Genomic DNA, 21,264 nt, shown 5'->3' with positions numbered 1-21,264 from the left:
CTGCAAGTGTACTACATTAATCCTTCCTCAGTGAATTACTACCATAGTCACAACGTTATTACCATAAAAGTTTGTTTTGCTCTGTTGTGATTTGGAGGAGGATTTGTGCAACCAGGATTTCCAAAGTTTTTTTTCCTGGAGCTTTCCTAGAAGGTCAAAAATTTTCTCATATAAATTACTTTGGCACACACAACCAGTGATTTCAGGGCTTCTACTTCGAAGGCAGTCTGACAAGTCAAAAAAGCTTTTGGACGTGTTTCTCAATATGCATCCTGAAGATAATTCCTGGTTATATTAAATGGCTGATAAAGTGCTAGCTCATGTAAGATGAGTCTAATTCCTGAAATGATGACATCTTGTCATTACTTCACAGGCAGTTGCTTTGCCTGTTTCAAATACCGTATGGGCTTTTTTCTCCTTTTTTCTTTAGGTAGGGGAACAGCTCTCTAGCATTTTGTATCTTCTGGAATAGCCAAGCTACAGCCTACCATAATACTCAAAAACTGCCTTTACATTTTGTTCATTTACATTTCCTTAGAATTACGGAAAGTTATTTACTGTGACTAAATAAGTAGTAAGTGTTAAAGATAACTAATGACAAAAATTGTATGGAGTTCCTGTTGTCAGAGGATAAGGATTCAGTGTTTCATTACAACTTTATTAGCTAATCCAAGATGAAAGAGAGAGATTAATGATAAATATGTTGTGCAGTGTAAGAACAGAATCCCAGTTAGAAAATTCTTCAAAAATATTTATGAATCATTTTTGAATAACAAAAACATTTGTTAGCTAATCTTTTTTATTTGCAGTCTTGCAAAGAGGCCTGCATCTGAACCATGAACTTAATGAGAAATTATACATTAATGAAAATAAATTCTTTAACAGATAACACACAGATAAAACACAGCTTTGTTTAGCTGTCTCATATATATTATTTTTACTTCAATGATGTCTTATAAAGAAAACATGTTTATATTGAAACTCTATACCACCCAGCCTATAACATCAGATAATATGGATACAAAAGATCACAGCCAGACTGTAAGTAGATTTGTCTATAGTCATATAAATTAGATGTGAATAATATCAAAAATATTATCATATAATTATTTTCTCTACAGCTGAAGTCTAATCTAATTGAAATTTAATGTAATATTAAAGTAAGAGATAAAATCTGAGAAGGCAGTACTTTGGTACACAGAAAATATATTTTTCAGAAAAATGTAATTGAGGCTTGCTTTAAGAATCTTGTAAAGTAGTCAAAATGTATTAATGAAAGAAGCACTGGGTGTGCACTAGGATCACTCGAATGCTCTCTTGAAAGTACTGCTGCCTGTGGTAGGAGTGGTGTAATTCATAAAGCACCAATACTTCATGTTCTTGAATGTACATAGTCTATACTACTGTATGTGTTATTTGAAATATGAGTACAGCTAGTTGCCCTGTAGGGCCTTGCTGTATAAAGAAGTGGAATGGTCTTTTTTTCTTCAGCTTCATAGGATGTGGGTAAACACTAGTGAGGATTAATTAAAGTCACAACGTGCAGAACATGAGAGATTTAGATTGTAGGTGTCTCTGGCTTGTCCTGAACTTGCACAAAAGGAGTGACTGATCTGGTGGAAAACAGGCAGAGATCTATGTTTTATGACTTTTTGTCTGCCTCAGTTCTTGCAGGAAAATACTATTTTAATTCAGAACAATTCAGTTTGCTAGCATCAGTTTTCATTTAATGCTTATATTGTAGTTAATCTGAAGGTCGCTAGTAAAATGAAGTCATTTGTCTGAACACACGTAGAATGTTCCTTTCCCAAACACTCCCAAACTTAATTCTTCTTTAAAGAATTCCCAGTAGAACAGACACAGAGTTAGAGAAGGGGAAGTGCTGCCCTCTGGAATATATGTAAGGATTGTTGCTCCTCTCAGTCTTCAACTAAATTACTGAATCATTGTGCTATCATCTAGTGTAGTATGAAAAACTCGGGGTAATTCTATCTGCTCACTTGAGTCAGCCTCAGAACGTATATTTTGTAAAACTGAATTAACCAAATCATGAAAAGCGACTGTTTTTCTACTTTTACTGCATACTGAGTACATTTCTCTTTCTCTCAGCATAAACTGTATTCTATATAGGGTTGGCTATTATATCAAAATAGTGATTGCAGCATTTAAGATTCATCTTACCTAGTTTAACAATAAATAAAGAGGGTTTTTTATCTCTCTTACACAGTGTCAGTGGCTGCATGTTTTGCCACTTCTAGGAAAGGAATACCAGATCCTGAAGATCTGCACAATTGCAACTTTGTGAAACAAGTGATGGGTTTATTATTAAAAACTAAACATTGCATGCTAAAGCTTTTTTTTTTTTTTTTTTTTCTTTTCTTTTTTTTTTTTTTTTTTCACAATTAAGCTCTCTGGCTATCAGTTGGTGACTCACTTCAGCTTCAGGAAGAAGATGACTCAACATCTCCACCCTTTAAATGAGTAGAAAATGCTCATACAATCAGATCCTGAAAAGAACTGAAGTGAAATGCCTTCATGTCAGATCAGTCCGAAAGTAGAAACACAGGCCTAATAGACAATAGAGTAGAAAACAAGTGTTAAAATGCTGCAGGGAAAATGGAACAATAGTCTGATTATTGAGAAAGAGTTTTAGAAAACAAAGTCAGCCTGGGAGGAATGTGTTACTACATACTTGTGACACAATATTTCCTTCTCTTTCAGGTCTGGAGCAAATATTTCTGTCTTAATTTCTTTCCACAGAAAATACCAATAGCTAACAAGGAGGCTCCGAGTCTGTGTAAACTGTTTTTTGCTTTTTTTTGCTTTTTGCTTTTTTTTGCTTTTTTTTTTTTTTGTTGTTGTTGTTGTTATTTCTGCACTTCAGAAAACTTAGGAATACCCAGAATGCACACATTTTTCCAGCTTTTCCATTTAAACATTGCAAATATAAATGTTTAGTTATAGACAAAGCAAACATGCAAACATTCCCTTGATAAAAAGAGCAAATTGCATAAATATCCAAAATGACTGAGGTAAGACTGTTGGCTTAGTACTGATATGAAGGTTAGGAGGGCAGGAGTAATCTATCCTTCACAGTTCATAAATAAATAAGCAAAATGGAAAGCAAGTAGACAGCTTGCTCATAGTATTACTGTCAACTCCTACTGTCCTCAGTTATTCAGTATACTGAAAATAACTGAAATACCCTTGTCAAATACTTTGTGAATTTTGGAGGAAAAAAAAAGAAGTGCAAACTCTCATCATAGAGTTGGGAATTTGGGGACACCCTGAGAGCTGATAGTGGCTCTCTATGCAGATAATATGGAAGGACCTGGGATCCTGTTTTGTCCTAAAACCCTGTCAGGAATGAGGCTAGCTCCATCTCTGGGCACTATGCATCTCCTTCGGGGTGGAGATGGGCATGGGAATGACTGGCTGCTAGGTGCCAGGGTGGTGGTGGTTAGGGCAAGGTCAAGTCCAGGGGTGCAGCTCCTACAATGGGCTTGAGCACCACCTCCCACAGCACTACATAGGCTCTGGCCTTGCTCCCAGTGTGATGAGGGCCCTGGCATGGCTGATCCTTAGCTGACTGAGGCCTGGCAACCAAACTCCAGAGTACACACACAGGGCTCTTACAGCTTCTACAAAACTAGGTAATGCTATATTGAGCAGAGCAAGGCTTGTGCTTGCTATACTATACGTGTGATTTAAGAAAAATTTGCAGTTAAATGATTCATTTAAGGAATTGGCAGGAATCCATTGTAATTCTCAAAATCTGTTCATCTTGGCATTCTCTTCATACATGTTTCTCAGCATCAGACACACGTCCTCCTTCTGAAGTTATCACCCTTCTGATCAGCAGGAAGCGAGGCAACAAGCATTTAGGAGGCCAAACAGGTAGCTACAAATGTGTCTGTTTCAGGAACTGGTATTTCTTCACTGGCATAATGCTTTGAGCCAACCTGAGATGTTAGTGATGCACAATATGGTGTTGTGCAGGACGTGTTTTGGAAGATGTGTCTGGTCAGCACAGCAAGGAAGCGCTTGTAGAAAAATGCTTCTGGCAGGCTGAAAACTCACTTGCCTTGTGCAAAGTTCTCTCACACTTTGAACTTTAGAGCATAATCTGAATGTTCCAACAAATTGTAATTATGTAAGTCTAAATTGTTGCCTTTCTAATAAGCCTGCCTGGCTCCAGGTATTTTGTTTCCATAAAAGAAAAACAAGAACAAAACAACAACAAAAAAGGCTATTTTGATATACTGTAAGGTTATTCAGTTTCAGTATCTTATTCTTGGAATACTTCTGTCCTGAGTTCATGAACAGAAAAAGAAGAGATAATAGACACTGGAATTTGGAAGACAGTTGAACCTAAACTGATTCTTTTCTACTCATTTCTTGACTTTTCTCTTAAAGTTTTCTGAGGAAGGAGATAACTTCAAAATTGTTTCAGATATGTCAAAACTTAATTCAGCATATTTTTCTTCTCTCTTCTAATACTGAAAGACTTAAGTCAGTTGCTACAGTGACAGACGTGGGCAAGGCAAGGGAGAAAAGCTACCAAAGAGCATTCATTAGTTGTCTTTTCCCCTTTTGTTCCTGCTTTCCCAGCACATAGTTTTGCAATGACTTTTTTTGCTGTGTGGTTCCGTGTTTTGGACAGCAATCAGATTTAGCTGCTAGCAAAAAGCAGCCAGTTGCTGGGGCTGTAGAAACACTCTGGTTGCTAGGTGGGGTTTCCTGCCTGGCACAATAAAAGCCTCACTAGCTGCCTGCACACTTATCTTGGCTTCGCCATCCTAAAAAGTAATACTTGTGAAGAGGAAGGTAAGTTTTGTAGTTCTTTAGTGCTGTTTGTAGACCTGACAGACTTTAAGAACTGTCTAGTGTGTTTTTCAAGAGACCTGGTTCAATTTTCTGTGGGTTGGATCTGCTATCACAGGAAAAGATGGGTGTGGGCAAAATAAATTCTTTCTGTTTTTAAAATATTTCATCTGCAGAGGAGGTCTTGGACAATCACTGTTTTTGTTGGTGTTGTTTGTTTTTATTTTCTTTCATCCTTACACAACAAATTAAAGATAAGTTGCTTAAATGACTAAAATTATGGTTATTTAGATTAGGCTGTTTCTTGTGCTTTTTCTTTCTGCAGTAAAACTGAGTAATACAGAAAAAAAAATAGTGCTTTGTATGCTAACTTCAGAAGCAGCTGCTACTACAGAAACAGTTTGCTGCTTTGGAACAGTAAAGAAATCCTTCCTCATAAAAGAGTGAAAATGAGGCAAAGGATTTCTGAGAGACATAAGAGAAGAACTCTGTTTTTACAGCTCATAACTTAGGCAAACGCCACGTATGCAGGAGATACATCATTTAGGGTTTGTTCTGCTAACACTTTCCACTGGGTTTTCCAAAGATGAGGTTGTTTTTCTCACTGACATGTTATTTATGTTCAGTAGACTTTCCCACTGTAAAGGAAACTTTGTTATGTCTACTGCCTGCTTTTCTGATACAATTTGTTACCTGGAATTTTTATCAAAATCCTGGTAACTAGCATTGGACAATACCAGAAATTATATGTCTTTTATGGTTAAATAAGCATAGAGTAGTGTAGTTTGACACATAGCTGTATCTGAGGATACAAAGTAAAATATTTGCAACAAATATTGTGCATTTTCTCAAAACCTCTAAAAATTGGAGTGTGTCCAACTCTGGATACTGAGAAATAGAATGAGAATGACATTACACTGATTATTGTGAAGCAACAGCTAGAGTTTTCTATCTGAATCTCTCATTTTTTATTCAAGTTGTAACATTGATCATTCAAATTCTCAATGGTAAAATGCGTGAAAAGCATTACTTTTCTATTTTTTATTTTAATTTTATTATTATTATTATTTTTATTTTTCCAAACTGAGAATTTATAAATCCACAATCTTCTATCCTCTCAACTGAATGCCTACAGTTTCCAGCCTGGGAAGTAGGAGATGTGTCCTAGGAACATGTTTCATTAAAATGAGTAACTCTGAAACAGATGTTGGTTGTGGAATACCCTGGTTTTCTATGATGACTCTGTTTGCACATCTCTGAAGATAATACATATATTTTCATTTTCCATTTTCATAGATTTTGATGTGGATTTAAGAATGAAGGAGAAGATACAGCAGAAAATCAGCAGTTCTTCCATATCTTTTTCACATTAAATTAAAATAGCAATTTGAATATACATTCAACTCTCATCTACTTTGACTGTTTACATGATCTGTTTGCAGGTATAATGATTTAGAGGCTTGAGAAACCCAAGGTAGGGTAGGCTAGTAGCCTTTCTTTCTGGTTATCCCAAGGTGCAAAATCTCTAGGGCAGGCAGAAACATAGATTCTAGCAGTTCTTCCTGGAGCCAGCTCCATCAACTTTATTTTTTAGAAGTGTTATTCTACCAACCAAAATGAAGTTTTTGTTCCAACCCCTCTCAGGTCTGGTGTTGTGAATCTTTGTTTTATAGCTTGAAACAGGAGTACAGAGTGGGTGTATTAGTTGCAGACACATACATACATGTCCTTGCTGGTCCACTTGACTCAACACAGAATGATGACTTTAAAACAGTTTCAGCCTTCTGCATGTGGTCTTTATATGTGCTTTTATAAAATGCAACAAAACTCCAGATATTACAGTACTTCATCTGACCAAATATACTTGTGATGTTAATACAATGGTAATAAAGGATTCACCGTAATCTTGATTAATTTTTTTTTTTTTAGGGTTTCATAAGAATGTCTTTTTTATCCTTGGGAAGTGATATTTGTAGAAGATGGTCTTCACAACCCGCACAATATTCTGATCATTTTCCTAGATGACACCTACTGTTGATAACATAAACATAGTCTTGGAGCCAGTTTCAGGTTTTTGAGCAGTGTAGAAAGAGATTTTTGTGCCCTCAGGGTGGACGGAAGGGCACAAAATCATAAGTTTCTAGGGAAGAGAAAATGTAGGCTGATCCTATCTTGCAATAGGAGAAAAGGGTGGAGCTGAGCTGGAGGCGAACTGTGAATGACTTTCCTGTAAGGAAAAGAGACAGATGAGTTGCAACCATATTGAATGGTCTTAGGAGTTTGTTGCTTTAAATGACCCTGTTTCATTCATATTGATCACAGGACATAAATAACAAACATATGTTTGCAGAGAAAACATCACTTTTTTCTTTTTTTTCTTTTTTTTTTTTTTTTTACTTTTTAAAAATAATTTTGTATATATTCTATATTTCCTGTGCCCTAAAGCTTTCATTATATTACAGTGCATGCCACTGAAAATAGCTTTATTTATTCTTTTTTTTTTTTCATAATGTGAAAAGTTTTTCTAAATTAGTTTAACCAGCAGAGATATTTTTATCCATTTGTTTACATGTAAGCTTTAGAACAAAGCATTAAAACCACTTCCTTAGAGTTTCCACTGGAAAAGTTGTATTTTGATGAAAAAACATCAACTTTGAGCTGACTGAAAAATACTTTATTTGATAAAAGATCACTTTATGCTCTGTTTCATCACTGATTTTACTAGGAAAGAGAATATTCTTCACAATGATGTCATTGTATCACAAACAGTTCAATATTTTCATTGGTCAGTGTCAAGTCATTCATTTTTGAGTGGTGAAAAGTTTTTTTTTTTTTTGTTTGCTTTGTTTTGTATTTGTTTTTTTTCTTTTTGAAGGAGTAACAATCTATTCTGTAGAACTGGAGGAAGTATGTAAGAAATCAGGAACAGTGTATGTGATAGTGTATGTGAGACTATTTCTACTTATTTTTCTTAAGGAGATATTTTAAGAAAGTACACGAGGGTATACTTAAGAGAATTATTTTCTGCCTTAATACAACACACAAGGCCTCCAATTTCAATAAACAACATAAACATTGTTTAACACTGAAGTTTAACAGAATCAAATAGTTAGAAATATACATGAGCAACTTAAAAACCTTAACAAATGAGAAAGACAGAGGTTTAATTTGTTTCTGTTAACATTCCTTTGAAAATCAGTACTTAGACATTGCCATACCAACCATGCATATAGATTACTTTTCTATTTCTGATCCAAAATTTCTTTAAGTAGCTTAAGTGTGTACAACTGAGTAGTAAGTTTCCAACCACAGTGTCACCTGAGAAGTGTAACAAAAGTGTACCATCTTCCAATAGCACTACTTGGGAAACAAAGCCCTGCACATCACAGTTCAAGAGAAAAGGTTTTATGAATGTCAAATCTTGATTTCCATTGGTGATGAAAATGAGGAAAAATGTTTTATAACTTGATGCATCTCTTCCCAGAGACTCTATCAACATGGCTATGGTATCAGAATTTCTGAAGCAGGCATGGTTCATGGACAACCAGGAGCAGGAATGTATTGTAAGTGCTATCACCATGTACTTATTTCCTAGTGCTTTTAGATGTGTCTTAATACCATATGCTACTGACTGTCTTCAATACACAAAAAGGAAGGAAAAGCAGTGGCAACATTCCATCTGTTTAGAACTGGAAGCCAATTTGATTGCATCCTAATATAGTAATATTTTAATAATTTATTCACATATTTATTATAATCATATTTTAAAAAATAAACAAAAGACCTTTATTTGTACAAATCAGTTTCAAGGTAGAACTAGTTGCTGTAATGGAACTGCCACTTCTGGTGGACGGTTACTGACACATTGAAGTCATCCTCATTAAATCTAACGTATAGAGTGTGAATGTGTAACAGCCTGTTCTGATGACATACATAAGAAAAATATGTATGCTTAATCTGAAAAACAGGACATCAGTTCTTGGAGCTCTGGAACATAAAGGAGGAAATAAACATTACTACATGACTTACTGTCACATGGGTGGGAAAGATCATTGTATGTAGTAAAACATCTCAGATGATCAGTACTGATCCTGATTAGAAGGAATATTACGGTGATGAGAAAAGAACTATCACAATAGGAGCATGTGGAGAGTCTTCCTCAGATCTCTTTCCATTGCACTCCAGCCTGCCATAACAGAATTCCAAATGAATGTCAGCAATGAGGCATGCCAAAGGAGAGCTTTAAAGCAACTTTCATCTTGAAGAAAATAGAATGTAGAGGTGATTTTCAGTAAATAATGTTTTGTGATGTGGATCTTCATGGATTTCTCACTTTCTGATTTTTCTGATTTTACCTGGACTGTATTTTCTACACACAATGTTACCTCTACCATAGTCACTTTATACGATGTACAAGTCAATTTGCATGCAGTGAGAGAGAAAATTAGTAGAACTTTGCTGAGAGCAGCTGTAGAATTTAATTGTCATTATGTGGACTTTAAAACTAATATAATTGCATTATTATGGGAGCTATGAAATATTCTCCTAGAATATTCTAGGAGAGTGTTTTATTTTATTTATTTTATTTTATTTTATTTTATTTTATTTTATTTTATTTTATTTTATTTTATTTTATTTTATTTTATTTTATTTTATTTTATTTTATTTTATTCTAGGAGTGTTTTATTTTGAAGGACACAAATTACCCAAAAAAGTCTGTAAGAATTCAAAAGAATATAAAAGTTATTTTCTGTTTAATAGTAGGAATTTGGAAAAAAAAAAAATCCAACAAAAATAAAAACAGATCCAGTGATCATACCATATTGTACCTATTTTACAATGAAAAGCTTTTTTTTTTTTTTCCTTTATAGTCCTTGGTAAACAATCCCAAATGCATGACTTATTAAGACAAGTAAAACTATTTATGTGCATAAATGTTGTTTCAATTAGCTTTTTTGTCTTTGTTTGTTTGTTTTTTGTTTTTTTTTGTAGAAAAGTTCAAAAGGTGGCTCTGCAGTACATTCGTACCCAAACTTTGATCCTTCAGCTGATGTTTCTGCTTTGGATAAAGCCATTACTGTAAAGGGTAAGTGGAGTAAATGCTTAGTGCGCTACATTAGGATGCTTCCTTAGAAAATCTTGAGAATAGCTCTGAATGAAATATCAGAGCCACAGGGAATGGAAAGCAGTAGAGCTGATTCAAATTTAAAAGCCCAGAAAGACATTTAGTTAGTTCACCTGGTAAAAATCCTTGCTCTTTGATAGTCTAACATTGAATTACAATTTCAGGTCTTAATACCACAGTAAAGTTCATGAATTTCTTGAATTTAATTTCTGGAGAATATTAAACAACAACAACAACAAAAACCAAAGAAACAAAATAACAAAACTACAAAAAAAAACACAAAAGATACCATACTATATTGAGTCTTTTTATAATTTGATTTCCATAGAATCATAGACAGTGGATATGCCCACATTACATTATTAAGTAGTGTGTGTTTCTATTACATTTCTCTCTTTAATGAAGATAACATTTGACACTATAATTGTGCTTTGAAACCTTTTTCAGTTTAGCTTGCTGAGTTTAAATAAGTATGCTGTCTAATTCTGTTATATATATATATATATATATGTATGTATGTGTATATGCATATGTATATGTATATGTATGTGTATGTGTATGTGTATGTGTATGTGTATATATGTTTAGTTTTGCCCTCAGATCACTTTCAGTCTTTTTTATACTAAACTGTAGAAATATAGGCTTCTGAGTTCTATGGGAATCAACCAGGTTTCTTCATGGCATCTCTTGTAACTCAATAGATGAGTACAGTTTTCCTTTTGGTTAAACTTTGCTGTGTCAAGCAATCAAAATGTGACACAGTACAAACAAATATTACAACTGTTATTTGATGGTGCACTGTAACATTTCTAATCTATCAATCATTTTGTAATTTATAGGTGTGGATGAAGCCACCATCATTGACATCTTGACTAAAAGAACAAATGCTCAACGTCAGCAGATCAAAGCTGCCTATCAACAGGCAAAGGGAAAGGTACAGTATAACCAAGTTGAGTCTAAATTTGCTTGTGGAATAGGAATATTGATCCTGGCAGCTATAGTATAACAGCTTTTACCTTGTAGAACAGAAGATATCAGTAATACTATCTTTTCTTATTCAGGAAAACTGTAGCAGTGATAGTAATCCTGACAATCCTGACACTATATTGTCACTGATAATACTTGACAATCCTAATGGCAATCCTTCTGAAATCAAAAGATAAATTTTAAACTTATGGATCTCTAGGTTTTAAATTTTTCAAAGGATTTCTCTGCAAAATGAGAGTGAATGTTTATGTATACTGAGATGAATAAAGATGGGAACTTTAGGGGCCAAGTATTCATTACTTATTTATGTCCAGATAGAACACCAAATGGTATGGAAAAGATATAGGACTATAAATCTGTTTCACAGCTATATCAACACTGATGAGAACTGTACAGGCAACGGTGAGCTTCTGCTTCTGCATAGCAAAAAAAGGGACCTGGGGGTGTGTTGGTCAATGCTTGGCTGAACAAGAGCCAACAGTGTGCCCAGGTGGCCAAGAAGGCCAACAGCATCCTGTCCTGTATAAGAAAATAGTGTGGCCAGCAGGAGCAAAGAAAGAGGTGATGTGTACTCAGCTCTGGTGAGACTGCATCTTGAGTACTGTGTTCAGTTTTGGACTCCTCACTACAAGAAAGACATTGTGGCCCTGGAATGTGTCCAGAGAAGGGCAATAAAATTTGTGAGGGGTCTGAAGCACAAGTCTTATGAGGAGAGGCTTAGGGAGCTGGGATTGTTTAGCCCGGAGAAGAGGAGGCTCGGGGGAGACCTCATTGCACTTTAAAACTTCCTGAAGGGAGGTTGTGTTGGTCCTCTTCTGCCAGGCAACAAACAGGACCAGAGGAAATGGCCACAGGTTGTATCAGATGAGGTTTAGAAGGAACTTGTTTTCTCAGAGAGTGGTCAGGCACTGGAATAGTCTGCCCAGGGAGGTGGTGGAGTCACCATCCCTGGCAGTGCTCAAGAGGCGTCTGGACAGGGAGCTAGGAGATATGGTTTAGGGGTTTTCTGTAGGTATGGTAAAGGGAGGATGATTGGACTAGGTGATCTTATAGGTCATTTCCAACCTTGTGATTCTATGATTCTATGAAATAATCCCTGTAGTTTGGAAGATTGAAAATGACTGTACATTTCTGCAAGAGGTTTTAATTGCTCTTTTTTTTTTTTTTTTTTCCTGTACAAAAACTTGTCCAGGTAGAACTATATATCTTATCTAAATTGAAATTGCATTTGAAGACTGGAGTTAGTGCACTGTTAGTCCTTGAAAAGTGGTAGTTCATCAGAGACCTAGATATTCTGGAAGGCATCCAACGTAGCGCCACTAAGATCATTAAGAGACTGAAGCATCTGGGACAGATGGGACTTTGGAGTCCAAAAAAAGAGAACGTTCAGAAGAAGATTTCATCAGTGTCCATATGTGCCAAAACTTAAGATGCAAAGAAGACAGAGGCAAGCTCTTTTCAGTAGTGCTCAGTAACAGGACAAGAGACAATGGGCACAAACTGGAATAAATTTCTCAGAGAGCTTATGAAACCTCCTCATACGTCTTCAAAAGCCATCAGGACATGTTCCTCACCAAACTGGTCTGGATGTCAGTGCTTTAGCAAGGGAGTAGAACCAGATGACTTCCAAATGGCCATGTCAACCTCAGCCATTCTGGTATTCTGGAATGTGATGGGCAATGGGTGAATACTTGCTGTAAAACCCTGCCTCTTTAGTTAACATTAAGATGACAAATCAGAAGTTTCAAGAGGTTTGTAATTCTTGTGGCTAACAGTATGATGTACACTAAAATTTATCACAGATTAGGCTACTTTTCATGTTATGGCAGAACAGCAGTTTTTAACAATTTAATGGCTTCATTGTATTGTGGCATAACCTGACAGAAAGATAAGCAGCACCCAGCTCTTTTCTCACTCCTCCCTCAGTGGGACTGGGGAGGGAATTTGAGAATGGGTCACATATGTAGGTTGCAATAAATTTAGCTGAACAGGACAGAAAAGCAAAGGAAAAAGGAAACAATAATAAAGGAGTACACAAAATAAGTGATGCAAAATTCAACTGCTCAGCACTTCCAACAAATACATAGCCAGTCCCTGACCAACAGCAATTTCAATGCTATATCTGACTGCCCCCAGTTTTATTGTTCAATGTGATACCAAGATATATGTGATGTAGAAGATACCCTTTGAAAAATCTGGATCAGCTGTCTTGGTTATTAGACCTTCCAACTTCTTGTGTATGACTAAACTCTTTGCTGGCTGGGCAGTAAGAACTGAAAAATCCTTGACTTAATGCAGCCACTGCTTTGCAAAATCTAAAATATTCTGTTGTCAGCATTATCTTTCTCCTAAATCCAAAACATAGCATACTAGACATTATGAAGAAAATTAATTCTGAGTTAAAAACAAGACACGGAGTTTCTCCCTTATTGTTTATAGAGTCTGGAAGAAGACTTGAAAAAGGTGCTGAAAAGCCACTTGGAAGACGTTATTGTTGCTCTTCTCAAAACTCCAGCTCAGTTTGATGCTGAAGAATTAAGGGCCTCTATGAAGGTAAGGCAAAAAATTGAGAGAAGCTTTTGCTAGAGAGAAGTAATAATATATAATAATAATAATAAGTAATAATATAGTAATAAGTAATAAATAACTCTCAGGTCCTTTAAGTGCCACTGGATGCACATTGTATAAGCTTTTGTATAATATTAATTTCATCCCTGTTTTATAAAATATGATGATGCTACTTATCCACAACCAGTCACTAGAAACTAGATAGCAATCTCTGCTGAATTTCAAGGTTGGAGAAGATTGGTTACTCTTGTGAGCAAGAGCTCTCCTTGTCTTCTGAAAATTGGAAAGCGGTTGCTGATGAAGTGCTAGAATGCCACTATGTCTACATATGTCTTAAAATAGAAAGGAAAAGATGCATTTTTCACCAGTTTTTGTGTTCTTTTCTTTTATGGATGTTGCTTAGTCACTTTAACAGTTCCACTGGATATCAGCATGATATTAGATTCCAAAAAAAATGAGTTCTAAATGAGATGAAATTACAATATTTTATGAAAGCAAAAGGTCTTTCCTTTGTATGTCTTGTTCTGTGATTCTCATCATATATATATATTTCTTTTCTAAATTATGAGTTTTCTACAATAAAGAATATATTTTAAAAATTCAATCATTTTTAACAGGGGCTTGGAACCGATGAAGACACTTTAATTGAGATTCTAGCATCAAGAAACAACAGAGAAATCAGAGAAGCCAGCAGATACTACAAAGAAGGTAATTCAAAGTAACAAGGAAGTTTAATGGTATGCAGGACTGAACAATGGCCAAGCCCTGTCCCATAATGATTCATGTCTCTGTTATTTATTTATCAAAGCACTTGTAAGGAACAGATCTGTGCAAGCTTAATTCCTGGAGTGAAAAAAAACTAGAGTGGGTTATGCATATCTTCTCTAAACTCTGTAGGAACCTTACTTCTCAAAGAGGAGCTGACATTTTAGGATACAAGTAAAACTACGTATAAAACTGAAGAAGATATAGGGAAGGAATAGTGATGAATTCTGGCTTACATAGGTCTCAGTAAATTAGGAAAAGACTCATGGTTCCAGCTAGAACTCTGAGTATTTCTTGAAATTGTTAACACATTTAGTTGCCTTTTATACAAGGAAATCCTCAGTGGTCCTCTTCTTCCATTGCTATGCCTTGTCTTCCTTCTTAAGATCTTATCATAGAATGGCTTGGGTTGAAAGATCATCTTACTGACCTTGACACAAATGTACTGAATTAACAACACATAATTTGAAGGATAGGAATAATCTATGAACTGAGGGCAAAGAATGTTCAGAGAGGTAACTAAAACATACTGTGTCTTCTCCCATATATGTATTATTTGCTGCCATTGGTCAATGTTGTCTAATTAACTCATGTTTTATGGAATGATAAGCAACAATCAAAATTTCAGTTAGAAACAACGAATAATAGGGGTTTTTGTTCGTTTGTTTTGTTTTTGTTTGTTTGTTTTCTCAGAAGAATTTTGTGCTGAACAGTGCAACCAAATATAAAAATGACAGACAAATTTATCTCAAAGTTTCAAGGTTTTGGGGCTTTTGTTATTGTTTTCATTTTTCACCTCTTTTTCACAAGCAAGAGCCTAATTGTTAGTACCTTAAGGTGAACATTTTCAACAGTTTTTGGGTTTAGCCTCCAATTTCATAGCACATCCCAGGGTTAAGAAGACAACACACAAAAAATCTATTTTCTCAAAATGAAACAAGAGAAAACTACAATTCTATTGAGCATATTTAAGGAAAGATGGGGAAAAAAAAGAGCAATATAGATGTCATGGTTTAAAACAAACTCTTATTCTTCTTCATTTGACTTCAGTACTGAAGAGAGATCTGACACAAGATATAATTTCTGACACATCTGGAGACTTTCAAAAGGCTTTGGTTACTCTAGCCAAGGTATGTTGTACTTAAACATTTTCAGTGACATTAGCAGTAATGTTGTCAGGATTATGTTAAACTCGTGAAATAAATAAGAATTTAAGAATTATTTATTTTGTTGTGCTGCTTTTTTTCTCATATAACATAGATCATATGCAAAGATTCTTCAACAAGCTACAATAAGTTTTATCTCAGACAGATTTTAAAGAAATGTATATGTGTTGTTTATTATAATTTATTAATTTGATGTTTAAGTTTTTTCAGTGATAGCTGTCTTTTAGGACTTGAGAAAACAGCTAGAATATCTACTGACTAGAAATACAAAAGGAATAAATGCTTATTTTGGCTAACTGTTAAACCTTTTTGGCTACCCATTAAAATGCTTTTCCTGTGAGGTAGTTTCAGGGTTCTAATAAATTGACAGATTTTATGTATGTATGTATGTATGTACTGTGAATGGATGCTTGAAAGCAGTTCAGTTGAAGCATGGGAGCTAAGAAGTAAAAATAACTTTTTAGAATACATGAATATTTGGTGCCAACACTGCTGAGTACGTGTACATGATTCTTGTGTACATACATAGTATTATTTTTATGATGCACGGTTTAGGTTTTTTGTTTTCCTTTTAAATCACCTTGGAAGAAGTCTACTCAGTGGTCATCAGACAGCGTGCCACAGCTTTAAAGATTGTAACTTCACATTAAGACACTCATATCAATGGATTCTAATGTATGATTTCAGAAATACACTGTTGGTGGCCCCAGAAGTGGGAGCTCTGATTGGTTAACAAAAATGTCAGCTTACTCACAGAATAACTAACATAACTGCAGCTGTCTGCAGTTCTATATTGAGTTCTTGATGAATATGGCAGATCAGAACTCTAAAATACTGAATTTTACTGAACTGGATTATTTTAACTAACAGTGGATTTTCTTATTTTTATATAGGGTGACCGATCTGAAGATCCTTATGTGAATGATGATCTTGCTGACAATGATGCCAGGGTAAGACTACACTTAGCACTCAGCAGAGTTTCTTTACTTGACACTATTACAAATTCTGCCAGGCTGTGAATGTTCTGTCTCACCACTTGTGCAATGCAAACTCGACAAACAGTTGTATATTATGTAGCAATATTTTCTGAGGGGTGCTATTTTCCAAAGTTCATGAGGTGCGCTAGCTGAAATGAAAACTTAAATAGCCAACTTCAGAAATGTTGCAAAACGTCTTTTACGGTAGCTTTTAAGGTAGAGGTCAGTATTGGGAGCAAATAATCCTCAGGAATACAGTATTTCTATATGGGTTTTACTATACCAATGTTAACTTTACCATTTTAATTTAATTTTATTTTTTTAAAGTTTATTTTTTGTGTCTATGGCAGGCCTTATATGAAGCAGGAGAGAAAAGAAAAGGGGCGGATGTCAGTGTGTTTATTACCATTCTTACTTCAAGAAGCTACCCTCATCTTCGAAGGGGTAGGATGTGTGAAACTTTTTCCTTACAGGAATTGTGTTTTGAACATGGCCTGCTCATAAATTCAAAGATTATGTAGATTTCCAAGATGTTAGAAGACTGCTATGAAGGTTATGCTTGATGACCTAATGGCGCAGTTGGCCACTCTGCCATTCTTTTCACTCTAGTAAAGAGCAGTATCACTTAGTTTATTAACATAAATGTTACTCACAAAACTAGTGAACACAAGAGTGAATCAGTGTGGTTGGGTTCCAAACACATGGTGCAGCTCCTTAAACCAGGTTGCCCTCAGTGAGAAAACTGTACAGGTTCCAGTGGAATAACTGTATCACCTCTTCTTCTGCTAATGTGAAAATGAGCTCCACACCCTAGCACAGTTCTCTTCCTCATGTTGACATCATCAGCTCTTACAGTACTGCTTTTGTTTACACTGTGGTAGCTGAAGGAAATGATAAAGATGGACTGCAACCAGTCATGTTTGTTCATTGCCATAGCAGTACAGACAGAATAACAAGGTCAGTTTTGAATGAGAATACTATATTTTCATCACTCCTCACTGAGTATTCTTCCCTCATTTAGTCTTTCAGAAGTATGCCAAATACAGCAAGCATGACATGAACAAAGTACTTGATTTGGAGCTGAAAGGTGATATTGAAAACTGTCTGACTGCCCTTGGTAAGTACTTCTGTAGGTAATAAGTTATTATGTATGCTGACTGTATGAAAAACTAACTTTTACTTCATAGTAATGGAAAACCATTTTGGTTTATCTTCACTGGGAAGCAAGACATTAACTACATATAGTTATTAAAAACATATTTTCTTTAATGGTGTTCTTCAAGAAAGTACTATTATAAGATTCATGATAAAGATGTATATTAAAACCTTCAAAATTACCTGCATGAGCAGTAAGGTGAACCTCTTAAATTACTTGTTGTTCTTGGACCAGGGATGGGATAAGAAAGCAGACCCTCAACTTGTTTTTCTCTTTTGCATCACAGTCGAGCATTCTTTGGATAAAAACAAATGAGATCTCTCTTAGTATCAGATGTGAAGTGCTTACAAAATATCAGGTCATAACCTCCAGCTTAGCTGTAGAGAACCTGAATTTTCATGTTTTTTCTTTGTAAGAACTGCAACATCTTAATTTTGTGACAGCAGGCTTGGAAGTACAGTCCTGACTTTAGAGAAAGTAGAATTTTCTTCTGTGATTGAATTGCCTTCTGAACAGATACAGGAAAGGAACTGCTACTTCTCCCATATTTTGAAGTCAAGTGAAAGAATAAACAGGTTATCTGTGTACCTAGTGAGAACACTGAGATATTTTAAGAATTCTCTTCAGTTTTTGATTTTGTTTCTTTCTACATTTATAATATACATGAGTAATTCCACTGTCTCATTATAGTGAAGTGTGCCACAAGCAAGCCAGCTTTCTTTGCTGAAAAACTCCACTTGGCAATGAAGGTAACCTTGAGAAAGAACTTCTTGTGTTCGTGGGGTGCTTTATGAATGGAAAAATCAAACATAGAGCTAGATATCTCCAAGATCTTTGTGTAATAAAAATGAGACTGCAGAGGAGAATCCAATGTGATTCTGCCTGACTTCACTCCTTTGAAATTTCTGAGTGTCCTTCCATAGAAAGAACTGTTGATTTGCCAGTGTGTATTCAGGAAGGCACCCCTCCATTCACACATACATCTTATATTCTGCGCTGTAACAGAAATCTAACTGAATGTCTTCATATTTTTTGTAACCACTAAAATATTGGTAATAATGAAATAGGAAAGCAGCTATAGATCAGGAGGGGAACCTTGTAAGAGCTTAATCTTTGGCAAAACATCTGACTGTTTTGGATCCTGAGTTGACTACGGCTCATGTGGCTCATGAAGCAGTATATTATGCAGGAATTTATGTAACGCCTGTGATTTGATAAGGATCAGCTTTGACTGGTCCATGACCAGCTGGGAGAATCATGAAAATAACAGTTCACTAAAATAAATAAACAAATAAATAATAATAAACTCACCTCAAAAATACACTACAGCGAAATCTAGCTTGTCCCTGGTTTTCAGCAAGCATGATAAAAGATTTGTGTATTTTTAGGAAGCAAATGAAACAAATTCATAAGAAGTCCAAGGGTGGAGACAACCAAAATTTAACCACACTGGAACTAGAAGGTTCAATATGAGTGGACTAAATATTTTAGAGAAATCGGACCTTTGTACTGATAAAAATATAAATAAAAATATGGATTAACAGAAAGAATCTTAATTAGGAAAATATTTCAATGACTTAAATAGCACTAATTTTTGTTTATTTGTTCATTACTTTTTACAGGGGAGTGGAACACGACACAAACAGCTAATCAGAATCATGGTTTCACGCCATGAAATAGACTTGAATGAGATCAAGGCTTATTATAAGAGTCTGTATGGTATATCTCTTCGCCAAGCAATTATGGTAGGTTTTCTCTTGAGTGAGCTACAGAATGGTAAAAAATGTTTGATAATTCTTATGCTTTTCAGTTATCTGAATAATGCATAGCTGAGTAACTCATGTTCTCAGAGATCCATATGCTGGTAGAACTGACTTACTTTATGGTGCAATATTTTTGTTGCAAAAGCTATAATATTTTGGCTAATTGTGGTTATCTTATAGTAGATACCAAAAGTTGAAAGATTAATCTATTCCCAAGCTCCTGACTTGGGCAGACAAAGCATGTTAGTGGGAGGGTGGACATAATCGATCTTACAACTTAGTGAGGTAAACTGTGTGCATTTGGCTCTTTTCATGTTTGAATACTCCTGCAAATATCTTATTAAGTTGCTGTCTGTTTGTCCTGCTTTCCAGGTTACTTAGTTAAAATGAGATAAACTGTCTAAAATATCTTTTTAAAGGAGACAGTCCACTCAATTTATTTCCTAGAAAACTGAAGCAAGTGAGGTACTAGAAGAAAGCTAAACCTGCAGAACACCCTTGTGGAGGCTAATGATTAAGGAAGAGAGCAGAAAACATAGTCTCTACATGTACTAAAGTACCTACTTGATTTTAGCTTGTGTTGGCTTCTTTTTCACTTAGATGACAGAGACCATTTTTATTCTTCCACTATGACTGTGTGTTATCTGTAATTCTCTATGAAATATCACCATCTTAATCAAAATGGTGAATGTATCCAAATGACTCAAGGCCTAGGTTGTCTGCAGTATATAATACTTTAGTATATGTATGATAGATTCAAACTTGAGAAAACATAGCATGTCAAATTTCAGTGAGTTATCTATTTCTCATGGCTGAGTAAGACATTCTTTGGTGAATCCAGTATCACTGGACTATTAATGGCTCATACAATCATAGATACAATGTTCATCATGTTTTAGTGCAGATGAACACTGGATTTAGTATGAATGAACGTGTGTAGTATTTTAGTATGAATGAACACTAGATGTCACTGATCAAGGAAGGCATTTTCACTTTGTGTAATGAAGGAAAACTTAACCTCCTGGACATTTAAGTCCTGTCTATTTCCTACTTCTCTTTTTCATTTATGTCTAGAAACATTTTATTTTGTTTTTTGTCAGTCTTGTTTACATTTACTCCTGTCTGGGAAATGAATAGTTCACTTCAGTGAGAGTACTCAGTTCAAGCTCATGCTGTGGATTATGTTGTAAAATGATGAATTTATTTATGTGAATATCATATGTTTAGTAAATGTACTGAAATTGATTTTGCTTGTGACCATTATCCTAACAATTGTACTTCTCTATACTTTGACAGGATGAACTCAAAGGGGATTATGAAACCATCCTGGTGGCTTTATGTGGAAGTGATAAATAAGTATCTTGCTCTGATGCACTCAAGTCCTGTTGCTGAAGGTGTTTATATTAGCCTTAGCTGCCTATATAATATACAGGCTTCACACAGTGAGATTTCTTTGGAATTGTACTTAGTATTCAGCTTTTATGTAGAAAACCTGGAACTCTGAATGTATTCTGTATGGAATGAATAAATCTTTTTACCACTATTTATCTAAAGTCAACAAATATCATTAAGTTTCTATTTGCTTAATTAATCATGAAAGAATGAAGTTTTCATCTAAGAAAATCAAACTAACTTTAAAAAAATAAAATTAATCTCTGTGAATTTTGCTTGTAGATTCATTTTTTTTCTTCATTTCCTATCAGCTTGTCTACACACAGTACATGAAATAATAAAAAAAAACCAACAAAACAAAACAGTTAATTATTTAAATAGTCAAAACAGAATATAACAGTATCAGAGTATTGTTGATTTTGTACTCTTTTCTTTCACTTCAGCAAGGATTTATGGAACTCAGATGTTAAAAATTAACTGAAAGTGACTTGTTAAAAATGTTAATACATGAAAAAAAAAGTTATATTTGATTTACTCTTTA

At 34.9% G+C, this 21,264-nt stretch overlaps 1 protein-coding gene across 3 annotated transcripts; it reads left to right on the top strand.

The window, feature by feature from the left end:
• The first annotated feature begins 4,782 nt into the window (after positions 1–4,782).
• Positions 4,783–20,993, top strand: ANXA1 (annexin A1). 3 transcript variants are annotated; one of them, XM_015849151.3, is made up of 14 exons: positions 4,783–4,827; positions 6,121–6,266; positions 8,309–8,387; positions 9,817–9,910; positions 10,789–10,883; positions 13,376–13,489; positions 14,122–14,212; positions 15,320–15,399; positions 16,329–16,385; positions 16,763–16,856; positions 17,434–17,529; positions 18,259–18,317; positions 19,191–19,313; positions 20,628–20,993. In XM_015849151.3, exons 3-14 carry the CDS (start codon positions 8,322–8,324, stop codon positions 20,685–20,687), a joined length of 1,029 nt encoding a protein of 342 aa, XP_015704637.2. In that variant the 5' UTR covers positions 4,783–4,827; positions 6,121–6,266; positions 8,309–8,321; the 3' UTR covers positions 20,688–20,993. The 3 variants fall into 3 exon arrangements, with proteins under 3 accessions (XP_015704637.2, XP_085385838.1, XP_015704635.2); XM_085529712.1 differs by having other exon boundaries at positions 6,121–6,298; XM_015849149.2 differs by lacking the exon at positions 6,121–6,266.
• The last annotated feature ends 271 nt before the right edge of the window (positions 20,994–21,264 follow it).

The sequence above is a fragment of the Coturnix japonica genome, chromosome Z, assembly GCF_054131305.1.
Source record: "Coturnix japonica strain WE chromosome Z, WE-NBRP24, whole genome shotgun sequence".
NCBI lineage: Eukaryota > Metazoa > Chordata > Aves > Galliformes > Phasianidae > Coturnix > Coturnix japonica.
This window is presented reverse-complemented; position numbering and strand designations above follow the sequence as displayed.

What these genes read in the sequence shown, in the direction of transcription:
- ANXA1 (XM_015849149.2), top strand. Translation starts at nt 8,322, where the DNA reads ATGGCTATGGTATCAGAATTTCTGAAGCAGGCATGGTTCATGGACAAC. An exon ending in TAAAGCCATTACTGTAAAGG is followed by an intron (nt 9,911 to 10,788) that starts GTAAGTGGAGTA and finishes TGTAATTTATAG; the next exon opens with GTGTGGATGAAGCCACCATC. An exon ending in CTCTTCGCCAAGCAATTATG is followed by an intron (nt 19,314 to 20,627) that starts GTAGGTTTTCTC and finishes ATACTTTGACAG; the next exon opens with GATGAACTCAAAGGGGATTA.